The 23,176-nt window shown below is 44.1% G+C and overlaps 1 protein-coding gene across 1 annotated transcript; it reads right to left on the bottom strand.

Annotated features, from left to right (window-relative positions):
* Window positions 1–13: 13 nt before the first annotated feature.
* On the bottom strand, window positions 14–18,524 carry LOC139390958 (G-protein coupled receptor family C group 6 member A-like). The gene is made up of 8 exons (XM_071138392.1): window positions 18,276–18,524; window positions 9,612–9,777; window positions 9,366–9,488; window positions 8,405–9,187; window positions 2,467–2,679; window positions 1,845–1,968; window positions 1,319–1,623; window positions 14–1,135 (listed from the first exon to the last, which is right to left on the bottom strand). Exons 1-8 carry the CDS (start codon window positions 18,470–18,472, stop codon window positions 269–271), a joined length of 2,778 nt encoding a protein of 925 aa, XP_070994493.1. The 5' UTR covers window positions 18,473–18,524; the 3' UTR covers window positions 14–268.
* Window positions 18,525–23,176: the final 4,652 nt, after the last annotated feature.

Here is a 23,176-nt window from a genome sequence, read left to right on the forward strand (position 1 = left end):
TCCCCACAATTTCTAAAACCAAAGTTGCGCCCCTGGATAAACATGACACTGTATGACAGAATTTATGCCTGTTTATCATGTCTATATCAGTGTCAAATAAAGTGTTACCTAAATTGCCTTGAATGTAAAAGTCAACAACCCATTTGGGCAAAAAAACATACCAGTAGACTAAGCAAAATGGGAACAGTCAAACCAAAGATAGGATCACAGAGACACACTGTGTGATGTACTGTAAGATGTAAAAGTTCCAGACACTGGTCCACTCCACTCATAGGCTCATGCTTCTCCTCAGACGGTGTGGTCGAGTCAGCTGACCTGTGACAAACACTCCATGGTCTACGACGGTGCAATGGGTTGCAGTGTCAATGCTCTGAATGTTCTGGTCAACAGACCAGTAATTCTGAGGTGCTGTGGGTTCTACTGGTGGAGGAGACATGAAGAAGGAAGGTGAACTGATGGAGTAAGGGTGACTGATGTGATACCCTTCTGTCTGAGAGACTGAAATCTCAGAGACAGAGCTAGAGTCAGTAATGCCCTTTCTGGAATAGTCATACACGTTCTTCATGAAGGCACTCTTGGTGTTGTGCTCCTTCTTGAAGAGGATGACGTAGCACTTAGGGAAGAAATGACAGCTGAGGATGCCATAGTTGGAGATGAGGATGACCACCATCTCCACTGCTGGCAGGTACTTCCCAGAGGTGGTCACATAGACGGGCACAAATATCAGCCAGGACATCAGGTAGAGGAGCATGCTGAAGGTGATGAACCTGGCCTCGTTGTACTTCTGTGGCAGCTTGCGGCCTTTAAACGCGCAGGCAAAACATACGAGCGCCAGGACAGCGATGTAGCACAGCATCACACCAAACGCCACTTGGGAGCCTTCGTCACACTCGGCCAACACAGTGGTGGTGAAGACCGTGGCCTTCTCCCGGGGGCTCTGCAGGACCAGCCACAGGGTGCAGGTGAGTACCTGTAGGGCCACGCAGAGACAGATGATGGCATAGGGTTGGTAGAGGCGGCGGAGAACGTCCTTTACGTCAGGGTTGAGCTGGAAGGCCAGCAGGATCTTCAGGGACTTGACCAAGATGCAGGAAACACACAGGGTGAAGCTGAGGCCAAACAGCACCTGACGCACCTTGATGATGAGATGAGACATTGAGACAGAAACGTATTATCTCTTTGTATTTATATTTGCTTTCCATTTACAAACTGAATTCCTTACCACAAAGTAACAAAAGGTTCAGAACAATACACACACAATAAACCATGAATTGACAAAATAACACTGGTACATTCGGACTGTGTGTACCGTACATACCTTACACTGTAGGCTGCTGGGTTGACCTACAAAGAACACAGCACTAGCAAAACTTCCCACTAGAGAGAGCAGGATGATCTGGGAGAGAGGCCCCCCGGCAGCCTTCACAACAGGGGTCTGGTGGTAGTGTAGGAAGAGCGCCCCCACCAGGAGAACCAGGACGATGCCCAGGGCCGCCAGCGCCAGCAGCACCTCCGCAAATCCATCCTGCCAGGAGAAGAACTCCAGGGTCTTATGGGTACACCCAGAGCTCCCTTCCAGTGACCACTCTCTCTTTGTGTCGCAAGAGAGACACTGGTCCATGTCTGGAGAGAAGGGTTGTAAGGTAGGATAGTGCTTGAACAACTGTCTAGCATTTAGAAATATGTGTGCTGTTGCCTAGTACTAACTGTTTTGGATAAGAACAGTGTTGGGAAATCTTAGATAACATATTGAAGACATGGAGGAAGATTGTGTGAACAACCTGTTTACTGAGGAGAGACAGAGTACACGGGTGTGTTTAGAGAGACAGGACAGGAGAACTAACCAGGGTTGTTGGAGTAGTGGTTCTCAGTGCAGTTGATGCATTCATAGCAGCAGGTGTGCTGACCCTGAGCAAACTTCTTGAACTTCCCAGGTTCACAGCTAGGCGAGCAAACAGACACCACATCCTGCACCGGGACACAATGCACTAATTTAAATGGCTGACCCAAGAAAACTGTGACTTAATTCTATCAATAGTAGTATTCAAATAAGCCTTTCCATGTAAGGCCAGTTTCCTGGGCACAGTTTAAACTCTCTCTCGATTTAAAACCATGTTCAATATGCCAAGTGTATTCAAACTGAGATCTCACAGGAATGTGTGATAACAGACAGGTGCTCCCAGTATGTGCCAAGGTATGTGGTTTTCACATTCAAACAATGCCCATTGTTTCACTGATTAGGAGTTATTGAATTTCCATGTTTAGTTTTCTTTAGTCACGTTGAGGAAGAAGAAGTATATTTTTTGACATTCCGACCTGTTTGTGTTTTTGTCTCTGTATGTCAAATGGGAATAACAGGTTAATATGGATGTGTACTTGAACCTTTGTGTGGCAGCCTAGCAAACAGACTAAAAGAGATTGAGACCTAACCTTTATCCTCACCCTAATCCTAACCCTTACCCTTACCCTCAGGTCAGTGAGATTGTTGGTGTTTCCGCTGGTATAGCTGAAGCTGTTGTTGATTGGATGGTACACAGCTACAACGTCATGGATGTTGATGACCCCTCTCACAGACCTCCACAAGGTTACATCATAGCCCAGGTTGATGTCTCCTTTCTGGTCAAAACTGTAGCTTTTCCCCTCCAGCTCAAAGCGACTGCCCCTCAGGGTTTCAAGCACCTGAAAAAAATATGCAAAAATATTTTCAAATATAAGAACACATACCATAGACCCAAGCTATATCAAAAGTACACTGTGTATACAAAACATTATGAACACCTGCTCTTTCCATGATATAGACTGACCAGGTGAATCCAGACAAAAGCTGTGATCCCTTATTCATGTCACTTGTTAAATCCACTTCAATCAGTGTAGATCAAGGGGAGGGGACAGGTTAAAGAAGTTTATTTTATTTTATTGTGTATGTGTACCATTAAGTGCCTTTGAACGGGATATGATAGTACAGTTGAAGTCGGAAGTTTACATTCACTTAGGTTGGAGTCAGTGAAACTCGTTTTTCAACCACTCCACACATTTCTTGTTAACAAACTATAGTTTTTTTTTAACAAACTATATTTTTGGCAATTCGGTTAGGAGATCTACTTTGTGCATGACACAAGTCATTTTTCACAGACAGAAATAGTTTACAGACAGATTATTTAACTTATAATTCACTGTTTCACAATTCCAGTGGGTCAGAAGTTAACATACACTAAGTTGACTGTGCCTTTAAACAGCTTGGAAAATTCCAGAAAGTGATGTCATGGCTTTAGAAGCTTCTGATAGGCTAAATCAAATCAAATTTTATTTGTCACATACACATGGTTAGCAGATGTTAATGCGAGTGTAGCGAAATGCTTGTGCTTCTAGTTCCGACAATGCAGTAATAACCAACAAGTAATCTAACTAACAATTCCAAAACTACTGTCTTGTACACAGTGTAAGGGGATAAAGAATATGTACATAAGGATATATGAATGAGTGATGGTACAGAGCAGCATAGGCAAGATACAGTAGATGGTATCGAGTACAGTATATACATATGAGATGAGTATGTAAACAAAGTGGCATAGTTAAAGTGGCTAGTGATACATGTATTACATAAGGATACAGTCGATGATATAGAGTACAGTATATACGTATGCCTATGAGATGAATAATGTAGGGTAAGTAACATTATATAAGGTAGCATTGTTTAAAGTGGCTAGTGATATATTTACATCATTTCCCATCAATTCCCATTATTAAAGTGGCTGGAGTTGAGTCAGTGTCAGTGTGTTGGCAGCAGCCACTCAATGTTAGTGGTGGCTGTTTAACAGTCTGATAGCCTTGAGATAGAAGCTGTTTTTCAGTCTCTCGGTCCCAGCTTTGATGCACCTGTACTGACCTCGCCTTCTGGATGATAGCGGGGTGAACAGGCAGTGGCTCGGGTGGTTGATGTCCTTGATGATCTTTATGGCCTTCCTGTGACATCGGGTGGTGTAGGTGTCCTGGAGGGCAGGTAGTTTGCCCCCGGTGATGCGTTGTGCAGACCTCACTACCCTCTGGAGAGCCTTACGGTTGAGGGCGGAGCAGTTGCCGTACCAGGCGGTGATACAGCCCGCCAGGATGCTCTCGATTGTGCATCTGTAGAAGTTTGTGAGTGCTTTTGGTGACAAGCCGAATTTCTTCAGCCTCCTGAGGTTGAAGAGGCGCTGCTGCGCCTTCTTCACAATGCTGTCTGTGTGATTGGACCAATTCAGTTTGTCTGTGATGTGTATGCCGAGGAACTTAAAACTTGCTACCCTCTCCACTACTGTTCCATCGATGTGGATAGGGGGGTGTTCCCTCTGCTGTTTCCTGAAGTCCACAATCATCTCCTTAGTTTTGTTGACGTTGAGTGTGAGGTTATTTTCCTGACACCACACTCGAGGGCCCTCACCTCCTCCCTGTAGGCCGTCTCGTCGTTGTTGGTAATCAAGCCTACCACTGTTGTGTCGTCCGCAAACTTGATGATTGAGTTGGAGGCGTGCGTGGCCACGCAGTCGTGGGTGAACAGGGAGTACAGGAGAGGGCTCAGAACGCACCCTTGTGGGGCCCCAGTGTTGAGGATCAGCGGGGAGGAGATGTTGTTGCCTACCCTCACCACCTGGGGGCGGCCCGTCAGGAAGTCCAGTACCCGGTTGCACAGGGCGGGGTCGAGACCCAGGGTCTCGAGCTTGATGACGAGCTTGGAGGGTACTATGGTGTTGAATGCCGAGCTGTAGTCAATGAACAGCATTCTCACATAGGTATTCCTCTTGTCCAGATGGGTTAGGGCAGTGTGCAGTGTGGTTGAGATTGCATCGTCTGTGGACCTATTTGGGCGGTAAGCAAATTGGAGTGGGTCTAGGGTGTCAGGTAGGGTGGAGGTGATATGGTCCTTGACTAGTCTCTCAAAGCACTTCATGATGACGGAAGTGAGTGCTACGGGGCGGTAGTCGTTTAGCTCAGTTACCTTAGCTTTCTTGGGAACAGGAACAATGGTGGCCCTCTTGAAGCATGTGGGAACAGCAGACTGGTATAGGGATTGATTGAATATGTCCGTAAACACATCGGCCAGCTGGTCTGCGCATGCTCTGAGGGCGCGGCTGGGGATGCCGTCTGGGCCTGCAGCCTTGCGAGGGTTAACACGTTTAAATGTCTTACTCACCTCGGCTGCAGTGAAGGAGAGACCGCAAGTTTTCATTGCAGGCCGTGTCAGTGGCACTGTATTGTCCTCAAAGCGGGCAAAAAAGTTATTTAGTCTGCCTGGGAGCAGGACATCCTGGTCCGTGACTGGGCTGGATTTCTTCCTGTAGTCCGTGATTGACTGTAGACCCTGCCACATGCCTCTTGTGTCTGAGCCGTTGAATTGAGATTCTACTTTGTCTCTGTACTGACGCTTAGCTTGTTTGATAGCCTTGCGGAGGGAATAGCTGCACTGTTTGTATTCGGTCATGTTACCAGACACCTTGCCCTGATTAAAAGCAGTGGTTCGCGCTTTCAGTTTCACACGAATGCTGCCATCAATCCACGGTTTCTGGTTAGGGAATGTTTTAATCGTTGCTATGGGAACGACATCTTCAACGCACGTTCTAATGAACTCGCACACCGAATCAGCGTATTCGTCAATGTTGTTGTCTGACGCAATACGAAACATGTCCCAGTCCACGTGATGGAAGCAGTCTTGGAGTGTGGGGTCAGCTTGGTCGGACCAGCGTTGGACAGACCTCAGCGTGGGAGCCTCTTGTTTTAGTTTCTGTCTGTAGGCAGGGATCAACAAAATGGAGTCGTGGTCAGCTTTTCCGAAAGGGGGGCGGGGCAGGGCCTTATATGCGTCGCGGAAGTTAGAGTAACAATGATCCAAGGTCTTTCCACCCCTGGTTGCGCAATCGATATGCTGATAAAATTTGGGGAGTCTTGTTTTCAGATTAGCCTTGTTAAAATCCCCAGCTACAATGAATGCAGCCTCCGGATAAATGGTTTCCAGTTTGCAAAGAGTCAAATAAAGTTCATTCAGAGCCAACGATGTGTCTGCTTGGGGGGGGATATATACGGCTGTGATTATAATCGAAGAGAATTCTCTTGGTAGATAATGCGGTCTACATTTGATTGTGAGGAATTCTAAATCAGGTGAACAGAAGGATTTGAGTTCCTGTATGTTTCTTTCATCACACCATGTCACGTTAGTCATAAGGCATACGCCCCCGCCCCTCTTTTTACCAGAAAGATGTTTTTTCCTGTCTGCGCGATGCGTGGAGAAACCTGTTGGCTGCACCGCTTCGGATAGCGTCTCTCCAGTAAGCCACGTTTCCGTGAAGCAAAGAACGTTACAGTCTCTGATGTCCCTCTGGAATGCTACCCTTGCTCGGATTTCATCAACCTTGTTGTCAAGAGACTGGACATTGGCAAGAAGAATGCTAGGGAATGGTGCACGATGTGCCCGTCTCCGGAGTCTGACCAGAAGACCGCCTCGTTTCCCTCTTTTTCGGAGTCGTTTTTTTGGGTCGCTGCATGGGATCCACTCCGTTGTCCTGTTTGTTTGTAAGGCAGAGCACAGGATCCGCGTCGCGAAAAGCGTATTCTTGGTCGTACTGATGGTGAGTTGACGCTGATCTTATATTCAGTAGTTCTTCTCGACTGTATGTGATGAAACCTAAGATGACCTGGGGTACTAATGTAAGAAATAACACGTAAAAAAACAAAAAACTGCATAGTTTCCTAGGAACACGAAGCGAGGCGGCCATCTCTGTCGGCGCCGGAAGAATAAACTGAGCTAATGAACATCATTTGAGTCAATTGGAGGTGTACCTGTGTATGTATGAAGGCCTACCTTCAAACTCAGTGCTTCTTTGCTTGACTTCATGGGAAAATCAAAAGAAATCAGCCAAGACCTCAGAATTTTTTTTGTAGACCTCCACAAGTCTGGTTCATCCTCGGGAGCAATTTCCAAACGCCTGAAGGCACCACGTTCATCTGTACAAACAGTACGCAAGTATAAACACCATGGGACCACGCACGACCATCTCTGTCTCCTAGAGATGAACGTATTTTGGTGCGAAAAGTGAAAATCAATCCTAGAACAACAGCAAAGGACCTTGTGGAGATGCTGGAGGATATAGGTACCAAAGTATCTATATCCACAGTAAAACGAGTCCTATATCAACATAAAGATGCCACTGCTCAAAAACCGCCACAAAAAAGCTAGACTACGGTTTGCAACTGCACATGGGGACAAAAATCGTACTTTTGGAGAAATGTCCTCTGGTCTGACTGTTTGGCCATAATAACCAATGTTATGTTTGGAGGAAAAAGTGGGAGGCTTGCAAGCTGAAGTTCACCATCCCAACCATGAAACATGGGGGTGGCAGTATCATGTTGTGGGGGTGCTTTGCTGCAGGAGGGACTGGTGCACTTCACAAAATAGATGGCATCATGAGGGAGTAACATTATGTGATATATTGAAGCAACATCTCAAGACATCAGTCAGGAAGTTAAATCTTGGTCGCAAATGGGTCTTCCAAATGGACAATGACCTCAAGCATACTTCCAAAGTTGTGACAAAATGGCTTAAGGACAACAAAGTCAAGGTATTGGAGTGGCAATCACAAAGCCCTGAACTCAATCCCATAGAAAATGTGTGAGCAGACCTGAAAAAGCATGTGTGAGCAAGGAGGCCTACAAACCTGACTCAGTTATACCAGCTCTGTCAGGAGGAATGGGCCAAAATTCCCCCAACTTATTGTGGGAGGCTTGTATGAAGGCTACCCGAAACGTTTGACCCAAGTTAAACAATTTAAAGGCAATGCTACCAAATACTAATTGAGTGTATGTAAACTTCTGACCCACTGGGAATGTGATGAAAAAAATAAAAGCTGAAATGTATCGTTCTCTCTACTATTATTCTGACATTTCACATTCCTAAAATAAAGTGGTGATCCTAGATGACCTAAGACAGGGATTTTTTACTAGGATTAAATGGCTGCATTTGTGAAAAACTGAGTTTAAATGTATTTGGCTAAGGTGTATGTAAACTTCCGACTTCAACTGTATGTGCCAGGTGTCAAGAACTGCATCGCTGGCTGGGGTTTTCACGCTCAACAGTTTCCTGTGTGTATCAAGAATGGTCCACTACAAAAAGGACATCCAGCCAACTTGACCCAACTGTGTGATGCATTGGAGTCAACATGGGCTAGCTTCCCTGTAGACCACTTTCGATACCTTGTAGAGTCCATGCCCTGACAAATTGAAGCTGTTCTGAGGGCAAATTCAGGGGTGCAGCTACATATCAGGAAGGTGTTACTCATATTTGGTATATTCAGTGTATATGAGATATATTACATGAGATACAATATATAAGTACAGTCTGATGTGCTGTAGACATGAGGAATTGTGCAGTAGCTACCTGCCAGGGTTGGACCGTGCCTGGTGTCTTGCAGTCCTTTCTGCTGCAGATATCAGCCACTGCATGGGCGATGGCACTGACAGCCATCTCCACACTGAAGACCACTTTCGCATCGCTGTTGTTTAGCAGGATCTCTGCTGGGACTGTGAAGGAGGACCTAAACCCGGGATCTCCCGACTCGTTTAGCAGTGAGTAGAACTCCTTTAGGAAGGAGTTGTTTCCTATGACATCATTGATGTTAATCAGATTCATCAGGTAGCGATGGAAAGGAGCAAGGTTCCCTCTTTTGAAGGAGAAGCCCACCACATGGCCGATATCTAGGAGGTCCATCTCTCCCAGGACCTCTTTGGATGAGGACCAGCTATCACTGGCCACCCACACCTTCTCCCCCAGAAGCGACCCCCAAACCCTCAACTCCTGGTACAGGTACATCATGTGAATAGGCCTGGCGAACGATACCACCACCTTGACATTGGGGTTCCCGAGGAGGGTGGCGGTGGCTTGTCTGAATGCTGATTCGCCGTCAGGACTGGTTAGCGAGTTAGGGAGGATCTCTTTGAAGGCCACACAAATCCCTGAGGCGGTTGCCTGGGAGACGAAGCTGTCCAGGGCAGAGCGGCCGTAGTCTCCATCCGTTGTGACCACGCCGACCCAGGTCCATTTGCTGTCGCTAAGCAACTGGACCATGGCCCGTGTCTGGTACAGGTCGCTAGGTACGGTCCTCAGGAATGCAGGGAAACGGATCTTGTCACTCAGGATGATGGCAGTGGAGGCGTAACTGATCTGTGATGATTCGAAGAGAGAATTATTTCTGGTTGTCCAATGTTGAAGTGATTTTGTCCTTCATCTGTATCATCATTGCTTTCTATTTAATTTATTCAACACAACTTAGTTATTTATTGTTTTATCAACCCTTTTGTTACATCAATCGTCACTTTGTGGGTGGGATTGGACTGCTTGCCTGAGGAATGAGCTCCAGGTTGAGTTGCCGGGCAACAGCGATGGAAATTTCAGAGGAAGAGGCCCCAATGACGGCCATGATGGGTGGGGAACAGGTTGAGGTGTTGGCTCCTGTGTTTGGATCCTGTGTGAAGTAAAAAATGTACAACCTTTATGTGAGGTGCTGGCTAATGGAAGATAAACTATACAAATAGTTTATTCTTGCTGTGGATTAATCTGACCAACGTTTTGGCTGAAGAGCCTTTACCTGTGTGAAGTCAGCTGAGGCCCTCAGAGCGGTGGTGACATCAGAGCAGGAGTCATGGATACGGTACCCCAGAGAGAGCCCTAGTGTAGTCAGGACAGGGGATCTGTTGGCCGACTCTACAGCGTGGATCATAGCCAATGCCTGGGTGAACCCGACCATGTTGAACCTGTGTTTGTTTGTGTGTGTGTGTGTGTGTGTGTGTGTAAGGTACATAAAGCATAGTTGGATCATCACACTGTCTGTGGTTAACCTGTCAGTGCAAATCAACTCTCTCTCACGAACACTTAGTCATACATGCGGACAGAATCACACACACCACACACACAGAGGGTGAGAGTGAGAGTGAGTGTGAGAGAGAGAGAGAGAGAGAGAGAGAGAGAGTATTCGAAAAGTATTCAGACCCCTTGACTTTTTCCACATTTTGTTACTTTACAGCCTTATTCTAAATGGTACACACACACACATACGTATATATATATATATATATATACACACACACACACAGTGGGGAGAACAAGTATTTGATACACTGCCGATTTTGCAGGTTTTCCTACTTACAAAGCATGTAGAGGTCTGTCATTTTTATCATAGGTACACTTAAACTGTGAGAGACGGAATTTAAAACAAAAATCCAGAAAATCACATTGTATGATTTTTAAGTAATTCATTTGCATTTTATTGCATGACATAAGTCTGGAGCCCCATACCGAGGGTGATTGAACGTCATCTTGAACTTCTTCCATTTTCTAATAATTGCACCAACAGTTGTTGCCTTCTCACCAAGCTGCTTGCCTATTGTCCTGTAGCTCATCCCAGCCTTCTGCAGGTCTACAATTTTATCCCTGATGTCCTTACACAGCTCTCTGGTCTTGGCCATTGTGGAGAGGTTGGAGTCTGTTTGATTGAGTGTGTGGACAGGTGTCTTTTATACAGGTAACGAGTTCAAACAGGTGCAGTTAATACAGGTAATGAGTGGAGAACAGGAGGGCTTCTTAAAGAAAAACTAACAGGTCTGTGAGAGCCGGAATTCTTACTGGTTGGTAGGTGATCAAATACTTATGTCATGCAATAAAATGAAAATTAATTACTTAAAAATCATACAATGTGATTTTCTGGATTTTTGTTTTAGATTCCTTCTCTCAAAGTTGAAGTGGATGGATATGGATGAGCAATGACAGAGCGTCATAGGCAAGATGCAATAGATGGTATAAAATACAGTATATACATATGAGATGAGTAATGCAAGATATGTAAACATTATTAAAGTGGCTTTGTTAAAGTGACAAGTAATTCATTCATTAAAGTTGTCAATGATTTCAAGTCTGTATGTAGGAGGCAGCCTCTCTGTGTTAGTGATGGCTGTTTAACAGTCTGATGGCCTTGAGATAGATGCTGTTTTTCAGTCTCTCGGTCCCAGCTTTGATGCACCTGTACTGACCTCGCCTTCTGGATGGTAGCAGGGGTGAACAGAAAGTGGCTTGGGTGATTGTTGTTCTTGATTATATTTTTGGCCTTCCTGTGACATAGGGTGCTGTAGGTGTCCTGGAGGGCAGGTAGTTTGCCGCCGGTGATGCGTTGTGCAGACTGCACCACCCTCTGGAGAGCTTTGCGGTTGAGGGCGGTGCAGTTGCCGAACCAGGCAGCGATGCAGTCCGAAAGGATGCTCTTAATTCTGCATCTGTAAAAGTCTGTGAGGGTTGCGCCTCCTTTACAACACTGTCTGTGTGGGTGGACCATTTTATTTTGTCCGGGATCGTAAAACTTTCCACCTTCGCCACTGCTGTCCATTGATGTGGATAGGGAGGTGCGCCCTCTGCTGTTTCCTGAAGTCGTAAGGAAGTCCAGGACCCATTTGCACAGGGCGGGGTTGTGACCCGGGGCCTCTAGCTTAATGATGAGCTTGGAGGGTACTATGGTGTTGAATACTGATCTGTAATCAATGAACAGCACTCTTACATACTGTAGGTATTCCTCTTGTCCAGATGGGATAGGGCAGTGTGCAGTGTTATGGCAATTGCATCGTCTGTGTGCTTATTGGGGAGGTAAGCAAATTGAAGTGGGTCTAGGGTGACAGGTAAGGTGAAGGTGACATGACCCTTGACTAGCCTCTCATGATGACAGAAGTGATGACAGAAGTGAGTCATGATGACAGAAGTGAGTGCTACAGGGCGATAGTTATTTAGTTCAGTTACCTTTGCCTTCGGGTACAGGAGCAATGATGGCCATCTTGAGACATGTGGGGACATCAGATTGGGATTGGAAGAGATTGAACATGTCCGTAAACACACCAGCCAGCTGGTCTGCGCATGCTCTGAGGACGCGGCTAGGGATGCCATCTGGGCCGGCAGCCGAGGGTTAACACATTTAAATGTCTTACTCACGTCGGCCACAGAGAAGGAGAGCCCACAGTCCTTGGTAGTGGGCCGCGTCGGTGGCACTGTATTATCCTCAAAGCGGGCAAAGAAGGTGTTTAGTTTGTCTGTAAGCAAGATGTTGTGTCCGTGACGTGGCTGGTTTTCTTTTTGTAGCCTGTGATTGTCTGTAGACCCTGCCACATGTCTCGTGTCTGAGCCGTTGAATCGCGACTCCACTTTGTCTCTATAACAACATTTTGCTTGTTTGATTGCCTTGCGGAGGGAATAACTACACTGTTTGTATTTGGCCATAATCCCAGTCACCTTTCCATGGTTAAATGCGGTGGATCACGCTTTCAGTTTTGCGCGAATGCCACCATCTATCCACGGTTTCTGGTTAGGGTAGGTTTTAATAGTCATGGAGGGTACAATATATCCTATGCATTTCCTTATCCCTTTTGGGATAGGGGGCAGCATTTTCACTTTTGGATGAATAGCGTGCCCAGAGTGAACTGCCTCCTACTCTGTCCCAGATGCTAATATATGCATATTATTATTAGTATTGGATAGAAAACACTCTGAAGTTTCTAAAACTGTTTTAATGATGTCTGTGAGTATAACAGAACTCATATGGCAGGCAAAAACCTGAGAAAAATCCAACCAGGAAGTGGGACATCTGAGGTTTGTAGTTTTTCAAAGCTTGGCCTACCGAATACACAATCCTGGATACAGGGGTTTTTTCGTAGCTAAACGTGACGCAGAAAACGGAGCGATTTGTCCTAAACAAATAATCTTTCAGGAAAAACTGAACATTTGCTATCTGAGAGTCTCCTCATTGAAAACATCTGAAGTTCTTCAAAGGTAAATGATTTTATTTTAATGCTTTTCTGTTTTTTTGTGTAAATGTTGCCAGCTGAATGCTAATGCTAAATGCTACGCTAAATGCTACGTTAGCCATCAATACTGTTACACAAATGCTTGTTTTGCAATGGTTGAGAAGCATATTTTGAAAATCTGAGATGACAGTGTTGTTAACAAAAGGCTAAGCTTGAGAGCTAGCATATTTATTTCATTTAATTTGCGATTTTCATGAATAGTTAACGTTGCGTTATGGTAATGAGCTTGAGTCTGTATTCACGATCCCGGATCCGGGATGGGGAGATCAGAAAGGTTAACGAGTACATTTAGCATTTAGCGTAGCGCATTTGCATTTCCAGGTGCCTACTTGAGACGTCTGCGTCTCAAGTAGGAGCAAGAAGTTAATGTTAAAAACATCCTAAAAATTGATTCCATACATCGTTTGACATGTTTCTAAAGGACTGTAACGGAACTTTTAGAGGTTTTGTCTGGACGAATTGCCTGCGCCTCATGAAGATGGATTACTGGGCTGAACACGCTAACAACAAGTGGCTATTATGACATAAATTATGGACTTTATGGAACTTCATGGAACAAATCAGTAATTTATTGTCGAACTGGGATTCCTGGGAGTGCCTTCTGATGAAGATCATCAAAGGTAAGTGAATATTTATTGTGTTATTTCTAATTTTGTTGACTCCAAAATGGTGGATATTCCTCTGGCTGTTTTGGGTGCTGAGCGCCGTTCTCAGATGATGCTTTTCCGTAAAGTTTAAAAAAAATCTGACACAGCGGTTGCATTAAGGAGAAGTCTATATTTAATTATGTGAGTAATAGTTGTATCTTTTATCAATGGTTTTTATGAGTATTTCTGCAAAATCACTGGATGTTTTGGAATCAAAACATTACTGCACGTAACGCGCCAATGTAAACTGAAATTTGGATATAAATATGCACATTATCGAACAAATCAAATCAAAGTTTATTTGTCACATGCGCTGAATACAACCGGTGTAAACCTTACAGTGAAATGCTTGTTTTGTGTAACATAATGTCCTATGAGTGTCATCTGATGAAGATCATCAAAGGTTAGTGATTCATCTTATCTATATTTCTGCTTTTTGTGCCTCCTATCTTTGGCTGGTAAAATGGCTGTGTTTTCGACTTGGCTATGACCTAACATATGTTGTGCTTTCGCTGTAAAGCATTTTTGAAATCGGTCATGATGGGTAGATTAACAATGTGTAACAATACTCCATGTGTAACTCTGTGTTGTCTGTTCACACTGCTATGCCTTATCTTGGCCAGGTCGCAGTTGCAAATGAGAACTTGTTCTCAACTAGCCTACCTGGTTAAATAAAGGTGAAATAAAAAATAAAAAAAATAAAACAAGAGGTTTATCTTTCATTTGCTGTATTGGACCTATTAATATGTGAAAGTTACATATTTCCAAAAAATATTTTTGCATTTCGCGCTCTGACTTTTCAGCGTAACCTCTGCCCTAGAAGGGTTATAAACTCACTCACCGAATCAGCGTATACATTGATATTATTATCTGAGGCTACCCAGAACATGTCCCAGTCCTCGTGATCAAAACAATCTTGAAGCGTGGGTTCTGATTGGCCAGCATTGAATAGTTCTTAACACGGGTACATCCTGTTTGAGTTTCTGCCCATAGGAAGGGAGGAGCAAAATGGAGTCGGGTCAGATTTGCCAAAAGGAGGGTGGGGGAGGGCCTTGTATGCATCGCGGAAGTTAGAGTAGCAGTGATCCAGAGTTTTGCCAGCCTCCGTACTGCAGTCAATATATTGATAGCATTTAGGTAGCCTTGTTCTCAAATTTGCTTTGTTAAAACCCTCAGCTACAATAAATGCGGCCTCAGGATATATGGTTTCCAATTGGCATAAAGTCCAGTGAAGCTCCTTGAGGGCTGTCGTGGTATCGGAAAGAGGGGGGATATACACGGCTGTGACAATAACTGAGGAGAATTCTCTTGGGAGATAATACGGTCGGCATTTGATTGTGAGGAATTATAGGTCAGGTGAACAAAAGGACTTGAGTTCCTGTATCTTGTTACAACTACACCATGAGTCGTAAATCATGAAACATACACCCCCGTGTCACTTTTATTGTAAATAACAATGTTTCTAAACACTTTTACATTAATTAATGTGGATGCTACCATGCTGATGGATCTTCCTGAGTTATTCTTGAATAACGATGATTGAGAAAGTTTCAGACGCACAAATATCATACCCCCAAGAAAGACATTCTAACCACTACAAAAACAGGGAAGGTTAAACATTTTTTGGGGGGGATTTGTGCGTCTGTAACTTTATCACTCATCCTTATTCACAATTGATTCAGGAGTATCCGTAATGATGGTAGCACCCACATTAATGTAGAAGTGTTGAGTAACATATTGTGAGTCCAAATTTGAGATTTTTGCTTCCAACCGCCATGTCCTTGTGAGACGCAGAGTAGGTGAACGGATGATCTCTGCATTTGTGGTTCCAACCGTGAAGCATGGAGGAGGAGGTGTGATGGTGAGGGGTGCTTTGCTGGTGACACTGTCTGTGATTTATTTGGAATTCAAGGCACACTTTAACCAGCATGGCTACCACAGCATTCTACAGCAATACGTCATCCCATCTGGTTTGCGCTTAGTGGGACTATCATTTGTTTTTCAACAGGACAATGACCCAACACACCTCCAGGCTGGAGAGTGATAGAGTGCTGCATCAAATGACCTGGCCTCCACAATCACCCGACCTCAACCCAATTGAGATGGTTTGGGATGAGTTGGACTGAGTGAAGGAAAAGCAGCCAACAGGTGCTCAGCATATGTGGGAACTCGTTCAAGACTGTTGGAAAAGCATTCCAGGTGAAGCTGAGAATGCCAAGAGTGTGCAAAGCTGTTTTCAAGGCAAAGGTTGGCTACTTTTTGGGGTACTACATGATTCCATATGTGTTATTTTATAGTTTAGATGTCTTACTATTATTCTACAATGTAGGCTAGGTGGGCTCTGTTTTTTTAACAGCTTCGATTTCACACTAGCTTATCACCCGGGATCCAGGAATCAGAAGGCAGATGCCCTGTCACTCCAACACGATGTCTCTAACGAGGAGAGGGAACCCAAGCCCATCATCCCCAGCTCATGCATTGTGGCCCCTGAGATATGGAGTATTGAGACCATGGTCCGACAAACCCAGACCCAAGAACCTGACCCCGGTGGGGGACCCACTAACAGACTATGTTCCGTGGTCAGCCCGGTCCCGAAAACTAAAATGGGGACACTCCTCTAAATTAACCGGGCATTCAGGGGTTAATCGGACATTGTAGTTCCTGAGGCGGAAATTCTGGTGGCCCAACATGATGGAAGACGTGAGATTATGTGTTGTGGCGTGTTCCATCTGCGCCCAAAGCAAGTCTTCACGTCAGCGACCGGCCGGGTTGCTCCAACTCCTGCCTATCCCCAGCCGGGCCTGGTCTCATCTGTCTGTAGACTTTATCACAGGGTTACCGCCATCTCAAGGGCTAACCACTATCCTGGTGGCCATCGAATGGTTCTCCAAGGCAGCCCATTTCATCGCCTCACCCAAGTTGCCTTCATCGAAGGAGACTGCTGATCTCATGGTTACCATTGTCTTTCACCTACAGGGACTTCCCCAGGACATTGTCTCAGATCGTGGGCCCCAGTTCATTGCACTGTATTGGAAGGCCTTCTGCTCCCTGTTGGGGGCATCGGTGAGTCTCTCCTCGGGGTTCCACCCTGAGTCGAATGGGCAAACTGAGTGGGCCAACCAGGAGCTGGAGAAGTTCCTCCGCTGCCATCTCCACCTAGGCCAGCAACTGGATTAAGTTCCTCATCTGGGAGGAGTAAGCGCATAACACACTGCCGAACTCCATAAAGATCATCAAGGACAACAACCACCCGAGCCACTGCCTGTTCACCCCGCTATCATCCAGAAGGCGAGGTCAGTACAGGTGCATCAAAGCTGGGACCGAGAGACTGAAAAACAGCTTCTATCTCAAGGCCATCAGACTGTTAAACAGCCACCACTAACATTGAGTGGCTGCTGCCAACATACTGACTCAACTCCAGCCACTTTAATAATGTAAAAATGTATGAAAAATGTATCACTAGCCACTTTAAACAATGCCACTTCATATGTTTACATACCCTACATTACTCATCTTATATGTATATACTGTACCCGATACCATCTACTGCATCTTGCCTATGCCGTTCTGTACCATCACTCATTCATATATTTTTATGTACATATTCTTCATTCCTTTACACTTGTGTGTGTATAAGGTAGTTGTTTTGAAATTGTTAGGTTAGATTACTCGTTGGATATTACTGCATTGTCGGAACTTTAAGGACAAGCATTTCGCTACACTCGCATTATCATCTGCTAACCAACAAATAACATTTGATTGATTTACTGTGTGTGTTTTGTTTCCTGAGTGAGTTTTTGAGACTTGGCGTTTGTTGTTTTTTCAAGTGTACTGTAATCCTGAAGCTACCGTTTCTCACTGAAGTATTGTGTTTATCCTTAGCCACTGATTCCTCATCTGGTCTCTTCTCTGCCCCTGGGTCCAACCTGACCACGTCACAGACAGTCTGCACTTTAACTCCATCGTCATTGTATAATTTCAATTCCAAAGTGCTGGAGTACAGAGCCAAAACACCAACAAAATTGTCACTGTCTCAATACATTTGGAGCTTTCTATATCTTCCACAATGTACTAATTACTTGTCCGAATCGCCTTAACACTTTGTGAAAAGTCAAAGTAAGCAATGCAGCCCAAGGTATTGACCTACACTCTTCTCCTTTGCATGGTATTATCACTCTCTGTTGGCTGTAGACTGATGGACTCCAGAAATACAGTCATTTAAAGGGACAGATTTCCTGTAATAAATCCTCTATGACGTTAATCCTGACTGCAATAAGCAGACAAGGCTACAAAATAGTAGCTACTAAAACAATTGGATACCACGAAATTGGGGAGAAAAAGGTGTAAAATTAAAAAAATAAAAATAATAATAACTATAAAAAAGTGATAACTAAGTGGCTTGGGTCCATGGCCAGGAAACTCCCCAGACCTTAATCCCATTGAGAACTTGTGGTCAATCCTCAAGAGGCAGGTGGACAAACAAAAAACAACAAATTCTGACAAACTCCAAGCATTGATTATGCAAGAATGGGCTGCCATCAGTCAGGATGTGTTGGATTGACCCCTGACCCCTCACTAGCCAAACACAGACGTTAAAACAAATGGAACATAAAAAATAAAAAAATACTATTCTCTTCTATTTGAGATATAATTGCATATTAATGTGACATTTTACAGAGGGAGAGTGGGATAGAGAGTGAGAGACAGACAGACATACAGATTCTTTCAAAATCTTTATACAACACCCTATCTTATCTTGACACTCACCTGACACAATGTGGTTCATGGGGTGCTGAGATGTTGGGGGATTCCTCTACTCCCTCATGGATGGGAAACAGCCCTCCAATGATGATATCTCCTGGTGCTGTAGCTCCTGCTGCTTTGAAGTGTCCCACTTTGGCATTGCCCTTCTCCAACAAGGACAGGATGACTAACAGGTGGAGAACATCACCCATGGGTTCCATCACCTCTCTGTTGATACTGTCCAATTCTCAATGTTGGTGTCTCTCCTTGCAGTTTCTCTCACACTCCCTCTAACCTTCACTGACTGTGTCTGTCTGTCTCCTCTCTCTCTCTCTCTCTCTCTCTCTCTCTCTCTCTCTCTCTCTCTCTCTCTCTCTCTCTCTCTCTCTCTCTCTCTCTCTCTCTCTCTCTCTCTCTCTCTCTCTCTCTCTCTCTCTCTCTCTCTCTCTCTCTCTCTCTCTCTCTCTCTCACTCTGTTTTCTCCTCTAGCAGACTGACACAGTGACCTGTCAGCATAATAAATAAAAACACACCTGTTGCTTCCTCCTAATCCCATCTAATGTCTGCATAACCCTGCCCCCTCCCGCCCAGCCCACTCTGACAGACATCCACACTGACTGACTCACTTGACTCCAGCTAAAGGTGACAGACAGTCACACAAACGCATCACAACTGATCTGCAATATAAACATGTTTTTGTTCAAGATGAAAGACATAACTGATTTCATGATACCCAAGTTGTCTTTTAAACACTTGGGTCGTTTAACACTTGAATTACACTTAAGTGTTTATTGAGTCACAATGTTTAACCTTGACATTTCAGAGATAAATTAATTTATTGACTGTCTCCTGTTAGCCACTCCTTCATCATCAATGCATTGATTTCACAAGATATTCAACCATTTGTCTTTGCCCTTTTTATTTTTAAAATGTTGTTCCTATGGTAAGCAATAAACCTCATTCAGGCTATGTAATAATAACGATTCAAGGGTCTATTAGGGGTGCTTATATTTGTCTTGTTTCACACGTCTGTATTCTATTCATTGTGTGGTGAAATGGACATGTGGTTTTTGGATATCACACTCCCCCTGAGAAACCCTGGGAGAGTGGAGTCACAGCATGGGATCAGCCATTATTGATGGAAATCCAGGCACTCAACTAGCACAATACTGTCACCTACAGCATAATTATCGTGGTCACAGCTTGGATGGAAATATATCCTGCACCTTCTGTAGTAGTGAGATCTCATAAAAATAATCAGCTAACAGCTTCGTCCCCTCAATGTAGTTGTACTGTGTCAGTGGAGGATGTACATTGTGTCAAGATGATAATGATGATGTGTGTATTCCAGTGACATATTATTATGTTGGAAGGCAGCTGCACATCTCTTTCTCTGGGGTCTCTTACGTTAAAGAAATGGTCTATGGTTGACCTGGAGATTCTTAATTATTCTGATCAAATGGCTTTCTGCTAATTTGAAGGAAAGATGGTCAAAAACTGTAATTATTATTATCTGCTCCTCTCCTCTCCACTCTTTGGCCCTGGCTGCAATATTAAGGTTAGAATAACATTCAGGGGCCTGCCGAGTGGTGCGGCGGTCTACGGTACTTCATCGTGCTGCTAGAGGTGTCACTACAGACCCGGGTTCGATCCGTACGGGAGTTGCAGCAATGGGACAAGACTAACTACTAATTCGATATCACAAAATTGGGGAGAAAAAGGGGTAAACAAGTACAAAAAAACAATAAAAAAGAATAACATTCAGGACACCAGTTGCATGAAACTGGCTGCAGTAATGTAGATGCATAGTGTAGCAACAGCGCTGCATGTAACTTGCTGCGTAAGTCAGTATAGCATTCAGCCAGGTCTACGATTATCTGTGACAATGTTACGGTAGGATTGGGACAAAGTTTCAGTGGCCTGCTTGTGCAAGTACTCCTTATTGAAGCACCGCCAGCCAGCCACAGTACAGGACCAGACGGGTTAGGTTCAGTAACTAGCATCTGTCGTGTGATGCAGTGTATGTCTGTAACAATCTCCAGGTGAATAAAAACACAGGCTCTCAGAGTTCTTCTGTAGTTTTTGTTTTTTCCTTCATCTCACCATGAGTTATTATGATATCATTACTGACGGGCATGATACACTAGCACAGGTTGCCGCAGGGTGAAACACAGCTTCGCATTCATTTCAATGGAAGGAAAGCGTGAGAAGCGGAGAGGGCAGGGGACCTTTGGGCAGCGCGAAGGTGGTGTGGGAGGCAGTGAAAAAGATCTGTATTTCAATGTAAAGCATTTCCTTAATAATACTTCCTGTTGACCTGACCAAGTGACCTCTCACCTCTGATCATGCTGTGCCCTCTATGTAGCCAGTTCAGATGCGGGAGGGGTTCACCGACACAGCTGATATAACCTAAAGGATTTAGGGAGACGAGGAGAAAGGGTGATATAACCTAAAGGATTTAGGGAGACGAGGAGAAAGGGATGACGTGAAGGAGAGACTGTTATTGAGATATAAGGTATTTAAAGAGACAGTGTTCAAGAGGAATCTGCGTGTGTGGCCTCACCTGGTGTCCACACCACACTAACTGCCTGCAGAGTACTTTATGCTGAAAAACATGAACGGACACACGAGGACAAACAATATAGTGTAGTTATAGAAATAATGAAGTGTCTTACTATTCTCCATGGTTGGCTCTCTTGCTTATTCTTTGAAGGTGGAAAAAGCCATATTTACACACGCGAGCCTGCTTGCTGCACAACACAATCCATCAATCAGATTGATACATGAGTGTGTAGGTGTGTGTTGTAGGGTGTCTAATTGATCTACATTTTTTCAATATGGGTGATTTAAAATAGACTAGGTTGTTTGTGTACAGACATCACACCCTTACCTATAAACAGCAACCTCACCTGAGAAGTAGAAATCAAAGGGAGAGAATCTGGGAATTGAGTACCTGCAGTTGACATAGCTAAGTAAATGGAAGAATAATCTTATTGCAATGTGAATGCCTCTTAAAAGAGCCTTTGGTTGTGCATAGCGTAGTCTATGGTGTTGCCAGGGAACATGTTAAGGGATTTTTTTATCAATAATGACTAATTATGTATACATTTCAATCAGGACTGACTAATCAGAATACTATTATGTTACTGTATATGTATGAATTCTCTTTTTATCCTAGTACTGAATATAATGTGTGTAATTATAATCAAGAAGCCGAACAATGTCTGTCTGTTCCTTGGTAGAAATGAATGAATTTATCGTCAGACTGGCTAGAATGCTTATCTACACAGGCAGACCTTGGCTCGGGTCATAAATTATCTAAGTTGGGAGAGACGATGTGGGAAGGCTTGAGAACTATACAGCCATTGTACTGGAGTGGAGATGAGACGGGGTAGTACGAAAACTAATCACGTCATTTTCAGTTTATAACCTGTATCATGTTCAGTACTCTTGAGAATAAACGCTGCTGATTGATTTTGAGACTGGTCTCTGTCCATTTTATGCAAATAAGAGTCTTACAAATTCTTAGGAATTGACAGAGTGTTTCATTTTAATTCGGTATTAAAACATGTAGGAATTTAATTCCTGTAACAGAACAGCACCCTCTTCAAAGAAGTAGGAGGTGAAGATCTCCCGCACACGGATTGCATCTCTTGCTGCGTTGTTGGACCCCATCCTTGAAATATCCTGCAGAGCAGCAGACTTCTCCTCTGGCACACATGTTCGTCAAAAGAGAGATCAGGGTCTAGATCAGGGTCTAGAGTAACGCCGAGGTCCTTCACAGTTTTATTTGAGATGACTGTACAACCATCAAAATGAATTGTCAGATTAATAGAGAGAATTAAACAAAAATTAATTAAGAGAAGATCTCTTTGTTTCTTGGGACCTAGAACAACCATCTCTGTTTTGTCCGAGTATAAAGTAGAATGTTTGCAGCCATCCACTTCCTTATGTCTGAAACACAGGCTTCACCATGTTTCATCGAAATGTACAGCTGTGTGTCATCCGCATAGCAGTGACTGTTAACATTGTGTTTCCGAATGACATCCCCAAGAGATAAAATATATACTGAAAACAATAGTGGTCCTAAAATGGAACCTTGAGGAACACCGAAATTTACAGTTGATTTGTCAGAGGACAAACCATCCACAGAGACAAACTGATATCTTTCCGACAGATAAGATCTAAACCAGGCCAGAACTTGTCCGTGTAGACCAATTTGGGTTTCCAATCTCTCCAAAAGAATGTGGTGATCGATGGTATCAAAAGCAGCACTAAGGTCTAGGAGCACGAGGACAGATGCAGAGCCTCGGTCTGACGCCATTAAAAGGTAATTTACCACCTTCACAAGTGCAGTCTCAATGCTATGATGGGGTCTAATATCAGACTGAAGCACTTCGTATACATTGTTTGTCTTCAGGAAGGCAGTGAGTTTCTACGCAACAGCTTTTTCTAACATTTTTGAGAGGAATGGGAGATTCGATATAGGCTGATAGTTTTTTATATTTTCTGGGTCTAGGTTTGGCTTTTTCAAGAGAGGCTTTATTACTGCCACTTTTAGTGAGTTTGGTACACATCCGGTGGATAGAGAGCCGTTTATTATGTTCAACATAGGAGGGCCGAGCACAGGAAGCAGTTCTTTCAGTAGTTTAGTTGGAATAGGGTCCAGTATGCAGCTTGAAGGTTTAGAGGCCATGATTATTTTCATCATTGTGTCAAGAGATATAGTACTAAAACACTCAAGTGTCTCCCTTGATCCTAGGTCCTGGCAGAGTTGTGCAGACTCAGGACAACTGAGCTTTGGAGGAACACGCAGATTTAAAGAGGAGTCCGTAATTTGCTTTCTAACGATCATGATCTTTTCCTCAAAGAAGTTAATGCATTTATTACTGCTGAAGTGAAAGCCATCCTCCTTTGGGGAATGT

This window comes from Oncorhynchus clarkii, chromosome 3, assembly GCF_045791955.1.
Source record: "Oncorhynchus clarkii lewisi isolate Uvic-CL-2024 chromosome 3, UVic_Ocla_1.0, whole genome shotgun sequence".
In the NCBI taxonomy this organism is placed as follows: Eukaryota; Metazoa; Chordata; class Actinopteri; order Salmoniformes; family Salmonidae; genus Oncorhynchus; species Oncorhynchus clarkii.

What these genes read in the sequence shown, in the direction of transcription:
- LOC139390958 (XM_071138392.1), bottom strand. Translation starts at nt 18,472, where the DNA reads ATGGAACCCATGGGTGATGTTCTCCACCTGTTAGTCATCCTGTCCTTG. An exon ending in CATGAACCACATTGTGTCAG is followed by an intron (nt 9,778 to 18,275) that starts GTGAGTGTCAAG and finishes AAACAAACACAG; the next exon opens with GTTCAACATGGTCGGGTTCA. An exon ending in ACAATCTCACTGACCTGAGG is followed by an intron (nt 1,969 to 2,466) that starts GTAAGGGTAAGG and finishes GTCCCGGTGCAG; the next exon opens with GATGTGGTGTCTGTTTGCTC.